General features: G+C 41.5%; 1 protein-coding gene across 1 annotated transcript in view; it reads left to right on the top strand.

Annotated features, from left to right (window-relative positions):
• The first annotated feature begins 2,329 nt into the window (after positions 1–2,329).
• HABP4 (hyaluronan binding protein 4) overlaps positions 2,330–21,647 on the top strand; it is a 34,302-nt gene continuing 14,984 nt past the window's right edge. Inside the window, exons 1-5 of the mRNA XM_012640054.1 lie at positions 2,330–2,766; positions 7,180–7,342; positions 14,805–14,966; positions 15,185–15,253; positions 18,541–18,624. Of these exons, the coding sequence (XP_012495508.1) occupies positions 2,406–2,766; positions 7,180–7,342; positions 14,805–14,966; positions 15,185–15,253; positions 18,541–18,624 (839 nt within the window). The 5' untranslated portion in view covers positions 2,330–2,405. The remainder of the gene's footprint in view (positions 2,767–7,179; positions 7,343–14,804; positions 14,967–15,184; positions 15,254–18,540; positions 18,625–21,647) is intronic.

Raw genomic sequence — 21,647 nt, 5'->3', positions numbered from 1 at the left:
CCTACCCCCACCCCTGGCAACCACTAACCCGCTTTCTGTCTCTTTGGATACTGGACATTTCACATACATGGAATCGTACGATATGTAGCCTTTTCTGTCTGGCTTCTTTCACTTAGAACAATGTTTTCAAGGTTTACTCATGTTATAACACGTACTTCATTCCTTTTTATGGCCAAATAATAATCCATTGTACCACATTTTGTTTATCCATTGATCATTTGAGTTGTTTCTGCCTTCTGGCTATTGTGAATAGTGCTGCTATGAACACTTATGTACACTTTTTTGTTTGAACACCTGCTTTTAATTCTTTTGGGTAGAAAATACAGGCATTAATTTTTGCAGACTCAAATATCTTAAATTCTTCAGTCATTCAACAAATATTTACCGAAAACCTACTGTACATCAGCCTAGCATGCCAAGCACTGGGAATACAAATTGCAATAGATAAGACAGGCATCATTCCTGTCCTCCTCAGGAATGACAGAAAATTAAGTAAGTGAATAAAACACAGACCTGTGGCATTGAAGATTAAGAATTCCTTTTCCATTTGCTATTAAAGGAAAGTGAAAGCTGGTCATGAAGCACCTGAGCAAGATGCTCTAACAGAATGCGTTTGGATGCAAGAAACATACACAGAGTAGCTTAAACAATAACGGCATTTATCATCTCACATGATAAGAAGTCTGAGGTAGGGAGGTTCCCAAGTGGGTTAATTTGGCAGCTCAACAACATCAAAGTTCTAGGTTTTTTCCATCCTTCTGCTCTGTCATTCTCATGGCCGAAATAAGGAGCAACAACTCCAGGCATCATGTCCTCCTCACACAACAAGGACCAAAGAACAGAAGTGAGGAGACCCTTCTCAATCCCTTTTTAGGTGCATGAAAAATATTCCCAGAATACTTTTGCTGAGATCAGTTCTGCCTGATTTGCTCCACAGCCTATTCCTACACCAGTCACTGGCAAGGGAATGGAATTAGGTACAATGAATGATTTAAGATTAATCAAGTCTGAGGCTTCCCCTGGGGCATACAGCCACCTCACGCCTGAACAAAACACAGGTTCTGGAAAAATGTAAGAGAGAGAATGGCTGTAGGATAGGCTGCCAAGACTGTCTGCATCGGTGCCCAAGCAAGATTTCCTGGAGGAAATCCAGTCCAGCGGTTTCCTCTGACCTCCAGGCCTCAATTGAATATCTCAAAAGAAAAAAACAAAACAAAACAAAAACGCAACTCAAACCTCAACATGTTCAAGACTGAACTCATAATTCTCTTAAACGTGGTCTCTTCCAGTGCTCTATTTCTTTGTGACTAAGCACTGCCATTCAGATGCCTGAGCCAGAAAATCAGGCGTCATTATACCTTCTTCTTCCTCATCACCCACACCTAGTGTATCACCAACTCCTCGAATCTATTCACTCTCTTCACCTCCACTGCCACCATCCTAATCCAAGTCACTATCAACTCTTCCTTGGAGTTTTGCAACTGTCTTTCGCTTAGCATCTCTGCATCCATTTTGACCTTCCTCCAGACTGTTCCTTGACAATGCAGGTAAAGTGCCCTTTTCAAACACAAATCTGCTCATGCTTAAAACTTGTTTCCCACTGCTTCGAGGATAAAGACCAAATAGGGCCCTGCCCAACTCTTTGCATTCCAATTACACTGCTTTTCCTCTAGCTCCAATGTGTTGTGTTTCATCCCACCTCAAGACTTCTGCGCTTTCCTTCCTCCTGCCCCTTTTCACCCTTCTTTCTCAGCTTAACTGTCACTTCCTAATTAGGTCAGGTCCCTCAGCTATAGGCTCCTAGAGAACTCTGCTTTTTCTTCAGGACACTTTTTCTCAGGCTGCAGAATAAGGTCCATAAAAACACGGAGGTAGCACCTCCTACAACATAACGCCTGGCACACAGTAAGTGCTCGTCACATAGCTGCTGAATGGCTAATTTTATTAAATATATATAAGCTTCAAAGAAGAGTGGTCGACAACGAATATGGACCCAGCCGAAGAACCCACATAATGGCCGTGACCCACCCGCAAGTCCGAGCTGCCTCGACCACAAGACTAGTTTCTCCAGCCAGTAGCTCCGCCCCGTGGGCCCTGCCCCTGCTCGCTGAGTCGGAGGGGGAGCGCCACAGAGGTCGCGTGACGTAGCAGCAGCCGGCCGGTGATTGGCCCTGCAGGCGTGCCGGCTAGGAAAGGGGCGTACCCACGCGCGCTGATTGGCTGTCTGGCGTGGCTGGGAGGACGGCGGCGGCGGCGGCGGCGCGGGGGCGGGTGCCGGGAGGGACCCGACCCAGTCTGGCAGGGAGGGCGGCGGCGGAGGCAGGCAGGATGGGTCGTAGCCGCAGGCTTTGCTAAGACTCGCTCGCGTGGGCTGCCCGCGGCGGGCCCGCAGTGGCCGCGGCGGCATGAAGGGCGCTCTGGGGAGTCCCGTGGCCGCGGCCGCCGCCGGCTCCGCGATGCAGGAGAGTTTCGGCTGCGTAGTGGCCAACCGCTTCCACCAGCTGCTGGACGACGAGTCGGACCCGTTCGACATCCTGCGCGAGGCCGAGCGCCGGCGCCAGCAGCAGCTGCAGCGCAAGAGGCGCGACGAGGCGGCGGCGGCGGCGGCTGGGGCCAGCAGCCGCGGCGGCAGAAGCCCGGCCGGGGCCTCAGGCTACAGACCCGGCGCGGGCGGCTGCCGGAGGGAGTCCCAGAAGGAGCGCAAGAGCCTCCCGGCTCCCGGCGCGCAGCAGCCGGACAGCCCCGGGGGCGGCCCGCAGCCGCCCGGTACGCACGTCCCGCCAGCACCCGGGCGCCCAGGGTGGGAGAGGGAGGAGAATGAGGTCACGGAGGTCACCCCTCCCCAGACGCCCCCCGAATCTCCTTGTGAGGCCGGGGTCACTGGAACCAGTTCCAGAAAGGGGAGGGGGCTCTGGGAAGAGTTGGTGAGTTGAGGGTCCTTGTGGCCGCGAAGGTAGAAAAGAGGGGCGGGGGCCCACACCCCTTCTGGCCTTTCCCATTCCTTCCTGGGGTTCCGGGGGAGAGTGCAGGCTTGGAGCTAGAGGGGGTCTCAGAACCCTGGAACTGAGCCTTTACGACAAGTTGGACGAAGTTGAGGGACACTGGTGGGATGGCGTGCGGGGGCGGAAACCGAGGTCGCTACCCCGGGGCTCCCAGATCTGGAGCAGGACCTTCTCCATCCTCCAGCCCAGCCTCTGCAAGATTCAGGTCGGCGGGCGGACGCAGAAGCGTGATGGGAAGGAGGGAGGGCGCCGCCGGCCTCCGGGGGTGGTGGCGAGAGCCCGGGCAGCGTAGAGAATCGCGCGGGGGTCCGGGCTCGGGGCCTCTGTGACGGAGGGAAGGCCTGGGCGAGCGCGGGCGGCTCGTGACGTCAGGGCCCGAGCGGGGAGCCTTCTCCCCTTCCCCGTACCGGAGCTTCCAGTAGTCAGCCGGCGTCGTGTTTCAGTACACCGGGTAGTGATGATGGCATGTGTCATTTGTAATTAACTCAAGGCTGCTTTTAAGAAAAGCGTTTTTAACCTTTGCAACGAGAATATTCAAAATTCCCCACTCCCTGTTTAGCTAGAACGGCCCATGCACCGCGCGGTGCACTGCTCTCTGCATACAGGGAACGTGCTTCAGAGTGCATTTGTCTCACCTGAAGTGCGTCAGTTGCATAGTCAGCAACACCCCACCAGTGTTTCCTCTGTTTTCCTGAAATAAAGCAGTGGTCTTAAGGTTTGCAGAGTATTAGATGATTAGCATGTATAGTTTGACCACTCCAGCCAACGTTTGGCAGTGTATTCAACTCGGCTTTATTGGCTTGTTCCTTGCCTGGTAGAAATTGTGCATCCCAACACAGAGAAAACACCTGGTTTAACTATTGGGCCTCTGACGTGTGCAGCTAGGTAAGGTTTACCTTTATTTGTGAAAAATTAAATCCAGAGTCATTACTTGAGAATCAAAAAATCAAGTCACAACAAAAAGATGTTGAAAATTATAAAAAATGCTATTGGCTATCTCAAGACCCCTGGCAAGCAGTACATTTATGAGCCTGTCTAAACAGTGAGACTTGAGATACTGTAAATTTTATATTATTTTCCTTGTTTTTCTCTTAAATTTTTTTAGATAAATATGCTAACAAAAGAATTGGGGAAGACTAAGCTTTTCTTCTCCCTTTATTTTTTAACAAATGAAAATATGTATTCTATCCTTTAGAAGAGTGTGAAACTGCAGTTAGTGCTGTTAATATATTGATTTTTAGCCTTTTAAAAAATTAAAAATGTCATGTATTTTTGCTATGAAATTTTAAACAATTCTTGTATGAGGTAAATTGAAGATCCTTTATTTTTCCTGCTGTTAACACTTTGTGTTTATACACATGAATGTCCAGAGCTATTTTTTTTTTCTAAACTTAAATGGTAAAAACTGGGCTGCAACCTGCTTTTTGCACTTGACATTGTGGTCTAGTATGCATGCAACTTTTTTTTTTTTTTTTGGTCAGTTCCAGGTGATGTGGCTTTTTAAATCTGTATTAAAGATACTTAGTTGATTTTCTAGTTAGAATGGAAATTTTGTCATTCTAGTTCTTCAAGTATGTGTTATTTCAGGAGCAGACAGCTCATTATTTTCCATTTGTGTAGTTACGTACTAAATTTATCTGTAATGGGTGTTAGCTGCTCTCTTAAGGTTTTGTAGTCCTAATTGATATGAAGGACTGTACTTTTCTAACACTCAAAAATTTTAATTTGGTTAGAATTCTATACACGAATGCTTAGTGTAGACAAAGATGTGTTTGGCATATAATAGAAACATTTATTAATCTCAGAAGAAAGTGGAAATTATAAGATTTTCCCATGGAAACAGGTTTTTAATGTCTGACAATCTAACAGTAACCCTTGGGTGGTGAGCCTTGCATAATAAATTCATTCTTGAAGTCATAAGGGGCTGTTTCAGCTTTGTTTTTCTAGCCTTTCAGAGCTTTGGTCTTTTAGCCAAAGCTCAACTTTATTTTTGTAGGAAATCTTACTGTAAATTTGACTGTATTCTGTTTCTTCACACGGGCTTGGTTTAGATCAGTGACCACACTGCATGTGCCAGCCTTTTATTGGAAAGGGCTAGTGAAATGCAGTGTTTGCATTACCCACTTGGAGCTGCTGAACCAGCACAGAAAAACAAGCTAGGTTCAGCTGCAGTCTTGATATCCTAGTACTAAATTATGGGAAAAAAATTGGTCACTGATTATCTTTAGGGGAGTTTGGAGGGGAGAATGAAATGTTCGTAGGGTATTTCTAACTCTAATAAGTAGGCAGTCTTATTTAACAGTTTTCAATTTATACATAGAAACTTTGGAAGAGGCCTTAATATGAAGTACAATAAATATCATATTTTAAGTTTTGAATGGCAAATTCCAAATTTAATTGATATAATTAAAAAATAACTCGGAGGAAGCAGAAAGGTGGGATAAGCACCTGAGTAATTCTGTAGTTGCATGAAGACAGTAAAAGATTTATTTATTTATTTTAAAACATTTTTTTAAAACTACAGGTTGCAAACAGGAAATCTGAAGCTGTATTAACGAATTCTTTTTACACTGAGGTAAAAGTATGGAAAAGTTGTTACTGTTGATAAATTTCCTGATGACTGTTACGTCATCTATTATAATTTTCAACTTGTTAGATAATTAATTTTCATAATAGTTTTTTCTACCTTATATTTTGAATACCTCTTCCAATTTTTGTCTCTTAGTATTGTATGTGCCCACACATCTGACACTGCATATTCCTAGGCAACTGGGCACAAGTATCAGTCACTGTCTTGACGCTCTATTTATGATAACATCTTTCCCATATCCTAAACATGTTACAAACTCAGATTGTGACCTCACTACAGGATACAAATTGGATTTAAATATCTCTAGGTTATGGGACATTAAAATTATGGTCGATTGAACTTAGTTCTGTCGTGCAACTTTTCAAACTTGAAAAAAATACTTTATGTTAGCAAGGAATAAATTGCACAATTTATGTTAGTGATGTCCTAAACATGATTTTTGCTTTAAAGTACCAGTTAACATTTACCTGTACCCAGATTATAAAGTTCAGGTAGGAAATATTAAGTGGGAAAATAGAAAAATGCATATGTACATATATTCCTTAAGAGTTATGTGTGTCTGTCTAAGTGGGAGAGGAATCTAGCAGTTAAAAAATATACCCACTAATTTGAATGAATTTAAAATTTTATAGCTGTACAACTAATGTGGAGGGGAATTTATGCTAAGAAAAATTGAAGCTACTATAGTAAAAATTGCACATAATGTTTGAGAGAAGATCTTTTAAATGTATACCAAAAATGTAGACATTTTTGGAAGGTTATTTAAGAAGTGACAAAGTTCTCCACAACATATTTACCAAATATTAGATGGTTTCAAACAGACATTGCTTAAAATTTTTCAAACATCAAATAAAACTAGAGGGGAATAAAGTAAAGTGAGAGGAGAAAGAGGAAGAAACTGTAGTGGTCCCAGCACCTTGTTCCTGCCCCACCTGCGTGCTGAACTGTCAATGGACAAAAGAGATTCCCTCTTAAAGTACTGACTGGCCCTTGGGTGAGTTGGCAAATAGCAATTTGGGCTCATATGTGAAATGTATGATTGCAAATGAATAAATCCCATCAAAGAGCAGGAAAATCTGTTTTCAAAATAAAACAACATGCACTACAAACTGTTTAAAAAAAACATGTTGGTAGCTGAAGATAAAGCCATAAGTGCCCTCATTTTGTGTGCAGTTGAGTTTCTGAAAGTATAATCTGAAATGCAGGGTATGTATTCTTTAATTTTCTATATATATCATGTTTTGGTACAGCTACTTTTATGAAATATAGTTTAGTAAAATATATCTGTGGCTGTCACAGTGACTGGGAGATGCCTGTAATTATAGGTGAGCTTGTATGTTAATAGTTTGTCTTACCATACTTTCTAGGACATAGGGGAAGCATGATTTAATAATAAAGTTTTATTTAAAAACTCTGGGTAGTAGTAGTATCAGCAAGTTTTTTCTTCTCTGCAGTTTTTCAAACTTCCCAAATTTTGCTGTGACACTGATTTCTAGAAGAGTGAAATTTAAAAGTACCTGTAAAGTTTAACACCATGCTGTTCCAGACATTGTGTTCCAGCTCTCTGCTTTGATTTTCCACTGGCAGGCCAGAAGCGAACTCCCAGAAGAGGGGAGCAGCAAGGATGGAATGATACCCGGGGCACAGAGGTGACACTTGATAGAGCCGAGCGGAGATCCTACAGGGAATATCGACCCTATGAGACTGAGAGGCAGGCAGACTTTACAGCTGAGAAGTTCACAGATGAAAAGTATGTGCTGCACTGCGAGAGCGGGAGAACCAGAAGGGTTTTCAGAAAACTAATAGCCTTTTTGACCTTTTCATGGTGCCATCCCTAGGAATGTTTTGCCAATTTAAGTAGCAGATTGTATTACCTTAGGTGACACGTGAAAGATCTTCCATTTATCTCATAGGTGACCTTATGTCTTGGTTCAGGAAATGATTGTACAATTAAAAATGAATTGTTTATTGGTAACTATGCAAAGCACTCTTGTAAAAAAAAAAAAAAAAAAAAAAGACTACACAAGAGTGTGTTGAACTGGTTAAATTTTCTTTTGAGGTTCTAGACCGGGGATATAATTTGGGGCTAAGGACATAATTATAGTTTTGATTTAGCATAACTAATTTAAACTACTAACTGGATTGAAACAAATTCCTAGCTCCATGGTCAGGTCAGTAGGCTATCATGATAAAATTTGAAGAGAAACCTGATATGATGTGTAATGCCAATTTCTGGCTTGCATACCTTCTCTAGAAAGTACTCTGATATGAAAGATGGCCTTGGGCAGGTGCAGTCTTACATCACTCCTGAGCGATGTAGCAACACAAAGGTAGTATATGTGTCTTATGCTTGGCACTAGCAAGATGGTGCTTGTTGCCTAAAGCTTTTGTTTGATCTATATACCTATATAGCACAGACTTCAGGTTAAACAGAAAGAACTAGTGAATCACATTTCAAGGAAGATAAAGAAAGGCTAAGAGAAAACTAAAATAGTGTACAGTTTAAATGTCAGGGGAGCCATTATTCCCAGAGTCTTTCAGCTTCTTGACTACTAATTCCATTTAGGATCCTGGCTATAAGTTTTAACCAAAGAACATGATTTTGTAGAGTCTATTAAAAACAAACCAAAAAAAAAAAGTCCAGAGCTCAGTCTGAGAGGGCTAAGCAGATCTGCAGATCTATTCACCTAGAAGTTTCACATTGAAAACATCGAGATGGTGTATCTGCAACCATGTTGATACAAGAGGGTTATGGAATGGAAAGGCTTAATTCTTTTTTGGGTGGGATGGGGGGTGCTGATTGCTTCAAATTTCCTGTGTAATGGCCACAGTCTACTTATTCAAAGCCTCTTGGATCAGAGCTACTTATTTTTGGAAGCATTTAGGTATTTTTTTTCTCACTTCAAGGATTTATTCTGTGGAAATAAGGAAATTGTAATTCATAGGCATAAACCCAGCCAGGCGTGGTGGCTCACACCTGTAATCCTAGCATCCTGGGAGGCTGAGGTAGGAGGATTGATTGAGGTTAGGAGTTTAAGACCAGCATGAACAAGAGTGAGAACTGTCTCTACTGAAAATGGAAAAAAATTAGCCAGGCATGGTGGCTTGCTACTCAGGACGCTGAGGCAGGAGGATCATGTGAGCCCAGGAGTTTGAGGTTGCAGTGAGCTATGATGATACCAGTGCACTGTAGCCTGGGCAACAAAGTGAGACTCTGTCTCAGAAAAAAAAAAAAAAAAGCGCAAATCTGTGTTGCCACCTTTTTTTAGTAGCAAGACTACGTAGTTTTTAAAAAGGATAAAATCTTCATATGTGACATGAAAAGAGGTCTATTAAGTGAAATAATACACATATGTAAGGGTAGAGGTAGGGTAGGATATGGGATTGTTGGAAGGATTTTTTTTCTTTAAAAATAATTTCAGAATTACAGAAAAGCTGCAAGAATTATACAAAGAATTCCCATATGCCCTTCATCCAGATTCCCCAAATATTAAATTTTTCTTATATTTGCTTTGTCATTCTACCCACAATGTTGTTTCCTTGTCCTTTGAGAGTAAGGTGTATTTATCCCCAAATACTCGAAATGCATTTTCTAAAAACATGACACAATTATCAAACTCATTAACATTGATACAGTACTGTTATGCAATTCTCCAAATTATGTAATCTGCAGATTTTACTCAGATTTCACCAGTGGTCCTAATGATACTCTTTTAGCAAAAACAGAAATGTTTTCTTGTTCAAGATTCAATCCAGGGCCGGGTGTGGTAGGTGGCTCACGCCTGTAATCCTAGCACTCTGGGAAGCCGAGGCGGGAGGATTGCTTGAGCTCAGGAGTTCGAGACCAGCCTGAGCAAGAGTGAGACCCCGTCTCTACTGTAAATAGAAAGAAATTAGCCAAACAACTAAAAATAGAAAAAATTAGCCGGGCATGGTGGCGCGTGCCTGTAGTCCCAGCTACTCGGGAGGCTGAGGCAGAAGGATCACTTGAGCCCAGGAGTTTGAGGTTGCTGTGAGCTAGGCTAACGCCACGGCACTCACTCTAGCCAGGGCAACAGAGCGAGACTCTGTCTCAAAAAAAAAAAAAAAGATTCAATCCAGGAATATGCATTGTATTTAGTCTCTAATTTGGAATAGCTCCTTAGTCCTACTTTATCTTTATGAATTCGTCTTTTTTTTTTAAAGGCAGGGTCTCGCTTATTTGCCCAGGCTGGAGTGCAGTGGTGCAATCATAGCTCACGACCTCCTGGACTCAAGGATTCTCCCACCTCAATCTACCAAGTAGCTGAGACTTTAGGCGTGTACCACCATGCCTGGCTAATTTTTTTATTTTTATTTTTTGTAGAGACTGAGTCTCACTATGTTGCTCAGGCTGGTCTCAAACTCGTGGCTTCAAGTGATCCACCTGCCTCAGCCTCCCAAAGTGCTGGGATTACAGGTGTGAGCCACCTTGCCTGGCCAAATTTGACATTTTTTACCAGTATGGGCCAGTTATTTTGTAGCACATCCCAGACTTTGAGTTTTTCTGATGTTGCCTCATAGAATGAGGTCATGCACTTTTGGCAGGAACATCACAGAATTAATGTTGTGTTCTTAGTACTTCACATTAGAAATATGTAGGGAATTTTTACTTTCAAGGAAATTTGAATTTTTTTATGTCATGTGATATCAGAAAAGATATTTTCCTTAGTTACTTAAGAAATGCTCTTTTGATAACTCCTGATAATAAAGGTTCATAAAATCTTTAATAAAAATAATTTATAGTCACTTTAGAGAATTTAGAAAATGCATAAAATTATAAAAAATTTAAAACCACCTATCTTACCATTTGAGATTACTTTTAACACTTTGGCCTATTTTCATCCTTTCTTTTTTATTCATGGTAGATGTTAAGATGATAATTAATGCATATACGCTGAGTACTTCATATTCTTTCTTTTCCACTTGACATGCAGAAGGTTTTTTCATGTCATTAATAATGTTTAGTAAGCACTTTTTTTTTTATTTCAGCATATTATGGGGGTACAGATGTTTAGGTTACTTATGTTGCCCTTACCCCGCCCTGCCAAGTCCGAGCTTCAAGCGTGTCCATCCCTCGGATGGTGCGCATCGCACTCTGTGTGTATGCATATACCCGTCCCCTCCTCCCTCCTCCCCCTAGTAAGCACTTTTAACGACTCTATTATGATCTCTTGTTTGGATGTATCATAATGATTCCCTTAGTGTTGGACCTTTGCTCAGCTTCTGTTTTTTTGCTTTATAAATAATACCCAGTGAGCAGCTTTCTATATATGTAGGGAGTTTCTGAGATGGAGTCCTAGCAGTTGAGTCCCAGTTAGGTCATAAAGCAGTGGTTCTCAGGTGGATGTTGTGTCTACAACTGGGACCCATCTTGTGCTTTAGTGCAAAGTTGGGTGGTTGCATGTAGCGTGGAAACAAACAATATTGGGGGATTGGGGAGCTGTTGATACATAGTGACAAATCATTATTCGAGTAACCTGTCAGTTTGCTTTGTCACTGGTAATCTATGAGAGCATTTCTCATAGCACTTTCTCCAAACTTGAATACAATAAAGTTTGATCTCTGCTCATTTGATAGTGAAAAAGTATGTTATCGTGAATTTCTTTGATACCTGTACATGTTATTGGACAGAATTATAGAATCTGGATAATCTTGAAAGATTATCTAAATTCAACGCTCTGGATTTATAAATGAGGTAACAGACCTAGAGTTTCAATGATGTGTATAGTGCTCTGGTCACAGCCAACTGACATGGAATTTTACTCTGCTCAGGCAGAGCCCATGTTTTCCCATAGAAACAGTGTCATAAATGGTGCTGGGATTAACTCTCCGTGTCTTTGCTCCAGAGATCAGCTGCATCATGTGGTACATATTCTGGGAATGCAACTACTGTTTTAATGCAGTAGGAATTTTTCCTTAGGCTCTAAATGAACTTAATTGAACTCTTGGAACATAGACTGTTAGGAAATTAGTCTGCCTCTGTCTGAATACATTTTGGCTCTTCCTTTCTGTAGTCTACTGCTGGCCATTTAAAATTACTTCCTATTCTGAAAGAATTACTCAGGTGTTTACCCCTTCATCCCCCATAAAGAAGCTTTTTAAAAAATTTATGGTAAAATATATATGCCATAAAATTTACCATTTTAATCATTTTTAAGTGTGGCATTATGCACATTCACACTGTTGTGTAACCATCACCACTGTCCATCTCCAGAAGTTTTTGTCTTCCCAAACTGAAAGTCTGTACCCATTAAACAGCACCACCTCCGTGAGCGTCAGTCTTTTTACCTATAAGGCAGCTACTCATGTGTACTTACTAGGATCGCTGGGAGAGAGTGAATTACAGTTTTGTAAAGCAGAGTGCTTGGCTCACATGTTATTTTCTTTCTGTTTACTTGAGAGTTTGTCACAAGTAAGACTTCCTAAGTGGAGTATGGGATTCCTCCGCCCTCACCAACCTTTAAAAAAAGAGATTATAAAGAAGCATTTGAGAATGCATTATATTGAGGGTTGGGGAAAATGTGTGGAGTAAAGAAGAAATGGTTTAAGGCAGTGGTCCCCAACCTTTTTGGCACCAGGGACTGGTTTCATGGAAGACAGTTTTTCCATGGACGGGGGGTGGGGCGGGACGAGGGGTACGTGGAGCTCAGGCAGTGATGCGAAGCAGGTTCCTAATAGGTCACAGACTGGTACTGGGTGGGGTTGGGGAACCGCAGGTTTAAAGGGATTAAAATGTATCAGACTGCCCTGGGCTATCTTATCTTTAGGGTTAGTTTTTATATACTATTGTGTTTTAAAAGAGTTTGATATTTTGTTGGTATCTGATCCAGACTTCTGTAAATTTAGACCTGGTTTTGACTGTGACATTTTCCATATGTTTTTGCTCATCATTTCCTCTTCATTTTTAGGTAGACTTTTTTTCTTTTATTACCCTGTTCAGCTCCTGGTTAAGAGTTTGTTGTTACTTTTGTTACTGTTTTAGAACCCTGCTTTAGATATTTACCATAGTTTAGAATCAGGTTTCTGTTTAAAAATTTGGTTTTGGTCAGGGGAAGTGGGAGACAGAAAAGCCAACTTGGAGAATTTATTTAGGATGTTGTTTCTTTAAGAGACTGGCATAAAGTTAATGATGGGCCAGGTGTGGTGGCTTGTGCCTTGTAATCCTAGCACTTTGGGAGGCTGAGGTGGGAAGATCACTTGAGCTTAGGAGTTGGTGACCAGCCTGAGCAAGAGTGAGAGACCCTTTCTCTACTAAAAATAGAAAAAATTAGCTGCTGGGCATGGTGATGAGTGCCTGTAGTCCCAGCTACTCGGGAGGCTGAAGCAGGAAGATGGTTTGAACCCAGGAGTTTGAGGTTGCAGGGAGCTATGATGATGCCAGTGCACTCTAGCCGGGGCAACAGAGTGAGACTCAGTCTCAAAAAAAAAAAAAAGTTAATAATCAGTACTTCTATATTTCTTCATCTTTTTGAGTAAGGAAAATTGTGAGTTTTGTATCTTTGTACCCACTATTATATGCCAGTTTTTTAATGTAACATTTTTAGCCATAAAAGTAGATTAGAATAAACCAGATGCTGTAGTGCGCACCTGTAGTCCCAACTACTTGGGAGACAGAAGACTGAGGGAGGGTTGCTGCACCCTGAGAGTGTGAGGTCAGCCTGGGCAACATGGTAAGACCCTGTCCCTTAAAAAAAAACAAAAACAGAAGACTGGAAGATACTTCTAGTGTGAGTATTTGAGCCACTAAGGCCACTAGATTTTTTGATGCCAGGACCTCTATTAAGTAATTTGTTGTTGCTTTAAAAGCTTTGACAAATTAAAAAATATTAATCTTATTGGGGCCAGTTATTAAACTAGGATTATAGTGGTGAAAAAGGTACGGTCGTTTCCCACAGGAGCTTAGAGTCTTAGTGGAGGGGAGACAAGTCCTCAGAAAGAGTGATCGTGGCCAGAGACATGGCAGAAGGATGGGTGTGAGGAGAAGTGGGTGGGTGATCATACCCTGGCGCTGGGGCCTGATGTGGCAGAGGGAAAGAAGAGGGAGGAGTGGCTGGTTCTCTCTTGGGTTGTGAGTTAGGGACCACAGGAGGAGCAAGCGCCCAGCGCTGGGTATGTGTATGCTGGGCCCCCCGCGTACAGGTGGAGGTGTCCAGGAAGCATCTGGCTTGGTGTCCCACGATCAGAGAGAGACCCAAATGGGAGACCCAGGGTCAAGGAGCATTAGAGACAAGGAGGCAGTGCATAGGGAAAGGGAGGTGGGAGTGCTGACACACGTAAGGACAGACGGCTATCCAGAAGGGCGAGGATTGCTTCTCGGCCTTTTGGCCAAGACCGAGTGCAGAAGGGTGAGGGAGGCAGCTCTGTGTAGAGTGCCAAGACGTATGGTTGGGTGCGAAAGGCAAGCTGCAGAGCTTTCCCCTTTGTGCGGATCTGGGAGTGGCTGCCTCTGAGAAGTGGAATTGAGTGGCTGAGGAACACCATGAATTTTGTACCATGTTTGGGTATTACCTATTCCAAAAATATTTTTTAAGGACAGGCAGGGAGAGAGAAGCCCGAAAGGTCAGAGGAAATAACAGAGAAGTCTTCAGCTGTCCTTGGGCGTTTATGTGGTGTAATGGGGTAGAAGTCAGGTTGCAGCAGGTTAAGATTTTCAGTCCCAAACATCACTAGCTGGTTGTGTGTTTAGGAGGGAGAGATTTGGGAGAGATTTGAAGTTTAAGTTAAAACATTAAAAATTTAACTTAAGGATTTAGTATTAGAATGGGAATGAACCTTAGAGTTTCTTTATCTAACATCCTCATCTTTTAAATAAAGAAATTAGATCCAGAGAGAGAAAGGATGCGGCCACGCAGATTAGTACAAGGGCCTGTCTGGGACCTGCTCTCCTGGGCTGGCTCCTCCACTTGGCAGCTGTGTGACCCTGGCAAAATACCTTCCTGCTCTGTGCTTCAGTTTCCTCATTTGTGGGCAATAGTTGTATATTATAGATTTGTGTGTGAGAATTAAATTACTGTACGTAAAGTGCTCAGAACAATGCCAGCTATTGTATGTGCTCAGTAAAGGTTAACTATTAGTTTATTGTTCAAGCTACCATTTTTTCCAATAGACTATAGCAATTTCCTTTTAGAATTTTTTTCTCAAAACATTCAAACTTTAATTCATCACTTTTTATTCTACCCATCTCTTCCTAGGCCAGTCGATAGGTTCGATCGAGACAGGCCACTGAGAGGACGTGGAGGCCCCAGAGGGGGGATGCGAAGCAGAGGCAGAGGTGGTCCAGGGAACAGAGCTTTTGACACTTTTGACTACAGAGGAAAACGAGACTTTGAAAGATATGGTGGGACTGATAAAATGTAAGTTTCTTTGTAAATGCTATTTTCACTTTAAGATTTTTATAAGACATGATATAAATCTGTTTATTATGTGCCAATATTTAGTGAACTATATATTAGTATGCTGTTACTCTTGTTTGAAGCTGATCCTGAGACAACTTTTATGATCAACTTTTTCTGTTTTGGAGATTGGCTGGAGAACAGCTTCCAGTTAAAGGGAATATTCTTTCTTTCTCTAGAGCAATCAGAACCGAAGACAACATGGGTGGATGTGGAGTTCGTACCTGGGGATCAGGTAAAGATACCAGGTATGGTGCAATTGTGAGCCCTCTGAGAGCCTTCACGTAGGTGGAAATCTCTGGATCTTTGTTTGCTTTTCTTGAAAATAATGTCTCTGTGTTGTGCTTTATACTTGTGTGTACTCTGTTCGTGTGCCTCTAAGTGGAGATTGATTTTGGGCTTTGTTTAATGAGATAAGTTTTTAAAACAGTTTTGCTATATTACAATTAGATTTAAAACTCTTTCTAAAATTCTATTATTTTATCTTATTTTAGCCAAACCGGTTTATAACAGTGTATTTGCTGATGTCCCAAGTATATGGCACAGTACACTTGCACATGCCTTGGAATGCTTTTTAAATTCCTGGGTATTCTATATTTTTCTGTGACCTTCCAGAGTTCTTGTAGATCCTTGATGTTGCATCTCAGTTTTATGAAATCATTTGCAGATCAAAGCTTACTGACAAGTTTCACCTGAGGCACAAATTGGACATTTCTCTGAGGTCTCACGGTGCCTCAGATCTGTGCCATTCATTTTGCTGGTTAGAATAGGTGCTTGGTCTGCTATTTCTGTCTTTTCACAGCTGCAGGGATGATGCCTTTCTGGTGTCTGCAGAGAAAGGCAGACAAGCTGCAGGGCAGTGCAGCATGAGCAGTGTCGCAGAGCAGCCTTCCACTAGTCCGAAGGCTTGAGGGGACCCAGACTGCCACTTTTCTTCTTTGGAAGAATATGAGCTTTGTACATGAACTTATTTTTCTTAAGTTGTGGTCCTTAAAGACAAAAGTAAAAAATAATATCACATTGTGAAAACAATGTAGTGCAGTGGAGTTACGTGCTGTACCGTTGATTAGTGAGACAAAAAAAGTGGAGGTGAATCTAACACTGTAAGTGATGTGTTCATGGCTGGCAAAGGCCAATGCTTCGCAGTGTGTAGTAGGTGCGAGAGTTTTCCTGTAGTTAGTATTCTTCTTTGAAGGTGTCGGCAGCAATAACTGGATTTAAGGACAAGATGCTTTCAAACTGGTATGACTGAGCCATTCCAATATTGGTTTTCTTCAGTAGTTTGATAGTGTCTATGCTAACAATAGATTTTTTTTCCATCTGCAGTAATTATAAAGTATGTTAGATATTATTTTCTTGTTAACAATTGGAATAGATTCTTACAAATGCAGTTTTCAATAATGCTGCCTTACAACTTTTATTGTAAAGAGCAGGACAGTTTTATGCCATTATCAGGCAGCATTTGGTGAAAATTTGTTAGCTGTCAAAGATTCGGTTAAGTGTGAAGTCTGATTAAATTTGAACTTCAATGACAAAGCCTTGAAGCATTTAACATCATTTTGTGAAACATGCTTACACAAATAGGCATTATCTGTACTAATGTAATTGATTTCAAAATATAAACACAGGCACTGGGGCTATATCTGGCTTCTAATCCAACATTGATGATTTACTTTCAAGAAAATAATATAATCTGCTAAAATAATTGTTGCTAATTTTGAAATGTAATTGCTTTGTAGTTTTGGTCATATTACATAAGAGCTGTAAGCATGGCATTAGTTTTATGTTCATTCATAAGATAATTTAGGTCAGCTTCAGGGGAGATCCGTGATTTTTCTTTTCTGCAAAATCAATTAATTACTCAAGTTTAAGGAATGCTGATTTTTACAGTCTCTTTGTTTTTCTGTATTCTGCTCCCTCCCATATCTTTGTAACCCTTTTGTGATTTTTAATTGTCAAAAGGTGTACACTGTCAGTAAACCTGGTTTTTATCCCCTTGATTTATTCCATGATGAAGGGAATAAAGAAAAAGGTGAAGTAATTTAGCACTGCTCCTGCTGCTAGACTTGGGGCTTCTGGATGTTTAAGATCCCTGCTGGGACGAGTCTGATGTGACCATTTATGAAGGGGCTTCCAGTGGGCAGACCAGCAGCCATGCTCTTCCCGTACACCGAGCATATTTGATTTAGGACCCTGTTTTTAAAAAATAAAAATTAATTCAAATTTTGTGTTCGGAAACAGTTCTTTTTTTTTTTTTTTTTTTTTTTTGAGACAGAGTCTCACTCTGTTGCCTGGGCTAAAGTGCCGTGGCGTCAGCCTAGCTCACAGCAACCTCAAACTCCTGGCTCAAGCGATCCTTCTGCCTCAGCCTCCTGAGTAGCTGGGACTACAGGCATGCGCCACCATGCCCGGCTAATTTTTTCTATATATTTTTAGTTGTCCGATTAATTTCTTTGTATTTTTAATACAGACAGGATCTCACTCTTGCTCAGGCTGGTCTCGAACTCCTGAGCTCAAACAATCCGCCCACCTCGGCCTCCCAGAGTGCTAGGATTACAGGCGTGAGCCACCGCGCCCGGCCTGGAAACAGTTCTTTTTAAAAATTGATTACAATAGCTTGGAGTTGAGAATAAAAACATTATTTAAATTGAAAAAAAATATATTGTGTTATTGCAGTTCAATTTATGTTTACTTTAAAAAATAACTTATTTTTAAAGCTCTTATTGAAGCTTTTTCCTAAACAGGGATGAAAAATTGCTAGATTCTGTATGTAGATGATAAAATATTTCTAATGGGCATATTTATATTGACTAATTTTATCAGTTTACTGAAAATGAGATTTCTTTTGCTGGGACTTTTTTTTTAAGTAATATTCAAGTGGGATTAATGTTAACATAAAAAGGCAGAATTAAAATCATGTGTATTAAAATACAAATTAATTTTCATTATGCTGTCATTTCTAATCTGTAGATTGTTACTTAGATGTGATGGCATATAAATCAATGTTTTAAAGCCTCATTTTTTTGTAATAGTTATCACCAGGTTGTTTATAACATACCTAATCATTTTTTGTGGAATCTATTTCCATTTTCTTACTGTTTTTTAAAAGTTCGATATGGCATATTTGTATTTTTAATAGATCTTTTAACACTTACAATTTAAGAATTTTTGTGGCTCTTTTTAATACTTACACTTCTCTAGGATAATAAGTTTTGAATAATTTTTCTGATCATTTAAAATCTGTTCTTAATTTTAGATCATTTATGGAAACTTCTATGTCTCAAAGAATTGTCCACATTTTTGGGAATAATTTATATGGATAAGCAATTCAGACCATTTTCTCATTTTCATTTTGATGTAGGTCCCTGTATATGTGTGTAATTCCTGAAGAGCATGTCCTTAGGAAGGACATTAAAATGTGCTTTCTCCATCTTAATATGTTTAAGATGTTTTATTTTACTTTGATAATATATTTTAATGGAGGCACTGATGTGAACATATTTGTATGATTAGAGAGGTTTTTGCTGTTTTTCAGTGACATGGAGCAGACTGCACCCATGGAGGAGTCCACAGCGATGGAGGAGTCCCAGGGCACCCTGGAAGAGGAATCTCCAGCCAAGTAGGGTGTTTCATTCATTTTCCCTTTTGGTTTGTTGGTCTTTTTTTAATGATTTCCAAGAGCTCTTCACAGAGTAGAAATCTGAGTCCCTTGTCATATCACAGAGGGCTGATCTTCTTAATGTATTTGATTAATGATCAGACTAATAATTCAAGTAATCTGAGGAGTGATTATTAACTGTAATTAATGGATTAAATTGAAGTACATTGTCCTCTGCCCATACCCTCTTTTCCACCAGCAGCTTGCTAAACTCCTTTACCGTGACGAGCCTCAGTCTCACTGGACCTCCAGACTCTTTTCCCTTTATTCTCTCTTGGTCCAACCTCTCTCTTTTCTTCAAGTAGCATAGATCCCTGGTCCATCTGTAGCACCCTTGCCACATTCTTAAATACCCTTGCCCCTTCAACTCCCTTGTTCTTTGGATTCTTGTCGTACCTTGCTAGCAAACCCCTTCCTGGATGACTGCCATCTGTCTTCTCTCTGCGTGTACCCATTGCTGAGCGAGGCCAGTTGGAACCCCAGTAAATTCTTTCCTTTTTTTTTTTTTTTAAGTTCCTTTCTATTGCACTGGTGTAGCCAATAAATTCTTGATCTCCAATGTTCTGAAATGGGCCCTTAGCATCCCCCAGCAAGTCCTGTTTCTTGGATTCACTCTTTTTCCCACCTCCTACAATGACTGTTTGAATCCTTCTTGTTTCCTCAAAACCCTGACTCTGCCACCACTTTATCCCTCCCCCATCATCCCCACACCCACACCTCTTTCATTTTCCAGATACAACTTTGCCTCCTAAGTCACAGAGAAAGTAGGACCATCAGGCAGGAACTTCATTTGCCCACCCCGAAAAGTGCAAACCTGCCTACACCTGCACACCTCTCGGTCTCCTTCCCTTATGGTAAAACAGAAGCACCATCTCTCCTCCCTCTCAATGCTTGGATCCTCTCTCCTTCTGACTTCATAGAAACCTCACACTATCAGTTAGCTTCACTCATTTTTGGTATAGTCGGTATGTTCATCTCCTCCCTCCCAACTCTGGTCTTTTGATCGACATTTTAAACATGCTCAATTGCTTTTATTTTAAATACCTTCTCCTCCCAACCCCACATCCTCTTTTAGCTACCTTTTTCAGAGTTGTGTGTATTTCTTCATTTCCTCCCCTCTCGCTTACTCCTCGCTTCACCCCAGGTCTGGTTTCTGTCCTCATTGCCCTTCTGAAACAGTCACCACGTCTCCAGATCTAATAGATGTTTCAGTCTGCGTGTTTCTTGACCTCTCAGAAGCATTTGACTTTATTGATTTCTTCTTAAACGCACTCCCCCGTTAGTTTCTGTGATAACTACTCTCTTCTGGTTTTTCTTCAGCCTCTTAGCATTTTCTTTGCAGGCACATCCTTGTCTTTCTGGTCTCTTAAGATGTCAAGTTCTTCAGGATTCTCCCTCTTCTCTTTCTCTAGAGTCTCTTTATAGGATCTAATACACCCCTGTAACTTAAATTGTCATTTACACGCCGACTCCAGAATATAGATCTCTGGCTCCAGTTGCGTGGGCTCCATCTGCTTACTGGACACCTCCCCTTGGACATCGCAAATGCTCCCCATGCTCGGCATGTCCAGGACTGAGCTGATTCCTTTCCCCACAAACCTCTGGTCCTCACTAGGTGTCTCCGTCCTGTGCAGCAGCATCACTGTTCATCCCTTTGCACAAACCAGAAACTCAGGAGTTGTCCTTGGAACTTCTTTCTTCATGGCCCCTGCCTCCCCGAAATCCAGTCCTTCCCTGTGCCCTGGCGATTTGTACTCCTTAAATATCCACCTTCTCCACTCACCAGCATAGTCTACGCTGTTGTCATCTGGACTGTTGCTGTAGCTACTAACAGCTCCGTGCATTCTCACCTATGCCAAAGTGGCTTTCACACTGGAATTCTGATTGTCATGTCTCCACCCCTTGCTTAAGACCCTCTAGTGGCTTCCTGTCCTTTTTCTGTCCCTTATTCTGACCTGCACGGGCCTGCATGGTCTGGCCCCTGCAGAACCTTCAAATGTGGACACTGCTGTGTCTTGTTTCACATTCTCAAACATACCTCTTCCCTGCCCTCACATGTGCCATACAGCTTTTACAAGTGTTGCTTCTGTGTTTCTCTGTGCTTCCTCCTCAACCCCCCTTCATCCCTCAGCTATCTAACTCTGACTCATCCGAAAGGCAGGGTGTCTAGTGGTTAAGAACACAGAAGACGAACCAGTGTGCTGAGTTCAAATTCCAACTCTGCCACTTACTAGTTGGGCAAGTTATTTCTCTTTTTTAGTGGCTCAGTTTTCTTCATTTGCAAAGTAGGAATAATAAGGTGCCTACATCTTAGAGTGTGTTGTAAGGATTGGGTGTGTGTGTATGTGACTTAGAGTGGTTCCTGGCATATATTTAATAGTTAGTGCTATGTCAGTATCTGCTATTGTTACTCATTGCAAGAGTGAAAGGCCTTGGTGATTGATAATTGTGAAAGCTGTTAATTTATTCTTCAAAACAACTGGCTAGGTGTGGTAGCTCACACCTATCATCCCGGCGCTTTGGGAAACCAAGCGGGGAGGATTGCTTGAGCCCAGGAGTTCAAGACCAGCCTGGGCAACATAGCAAGACCCCTCCCTGTCTTTACAAAAAAATAAGAAAAATTAGCCAGGCATGGTGGTGTGCACCTGTGGTCCTAGCTACTCAGGAGGCTGAGGCAGGAGGATCACTTGAGCCTGGGAGTTTGAGGCTGCCGTGAGCTGTAATCACACCACTGCACTCCAGCCTGGGTGACAGAGCGAGACCTCGTCTCATAAAAAAAAAAAGAAAGAAACCTAAGACATATATTTAATTAAAAGAAATAGGATTAACGGTTAATATGAATATTTAGACAATGAGTTAACTAAGGAAATAGATTAACAGTATATGAATATTGAGAAAGTGAGTCAACTAGGTACCTTCAGGAAAACATTATATCCCTTTTGAGCCAATAAACATTTATACAAATTCGGGTTAATATAAGGCAG

This window comes from Propithecus coquereli, unplaced genomic scaffold, assembly GCF_000956105.1.
Source record: "Propithecus coquereli isolate 6110/MARCELLA unplaced genomic scaffold, Pcoq_1.0 Scaffold147, whole genome shotgun sequence".
Taxonomy (NCBI): domain Eukaryota; kingdom Metazoa; phylum Chordata; class Mammalia; order Primates; family Indriidae; genus Propithecus; species Propithecus coquereli.
Note: the sequence above shows the minus strand (reverse complement) of the source record. Positions and strands in the feature narration are given on the sequence as shown.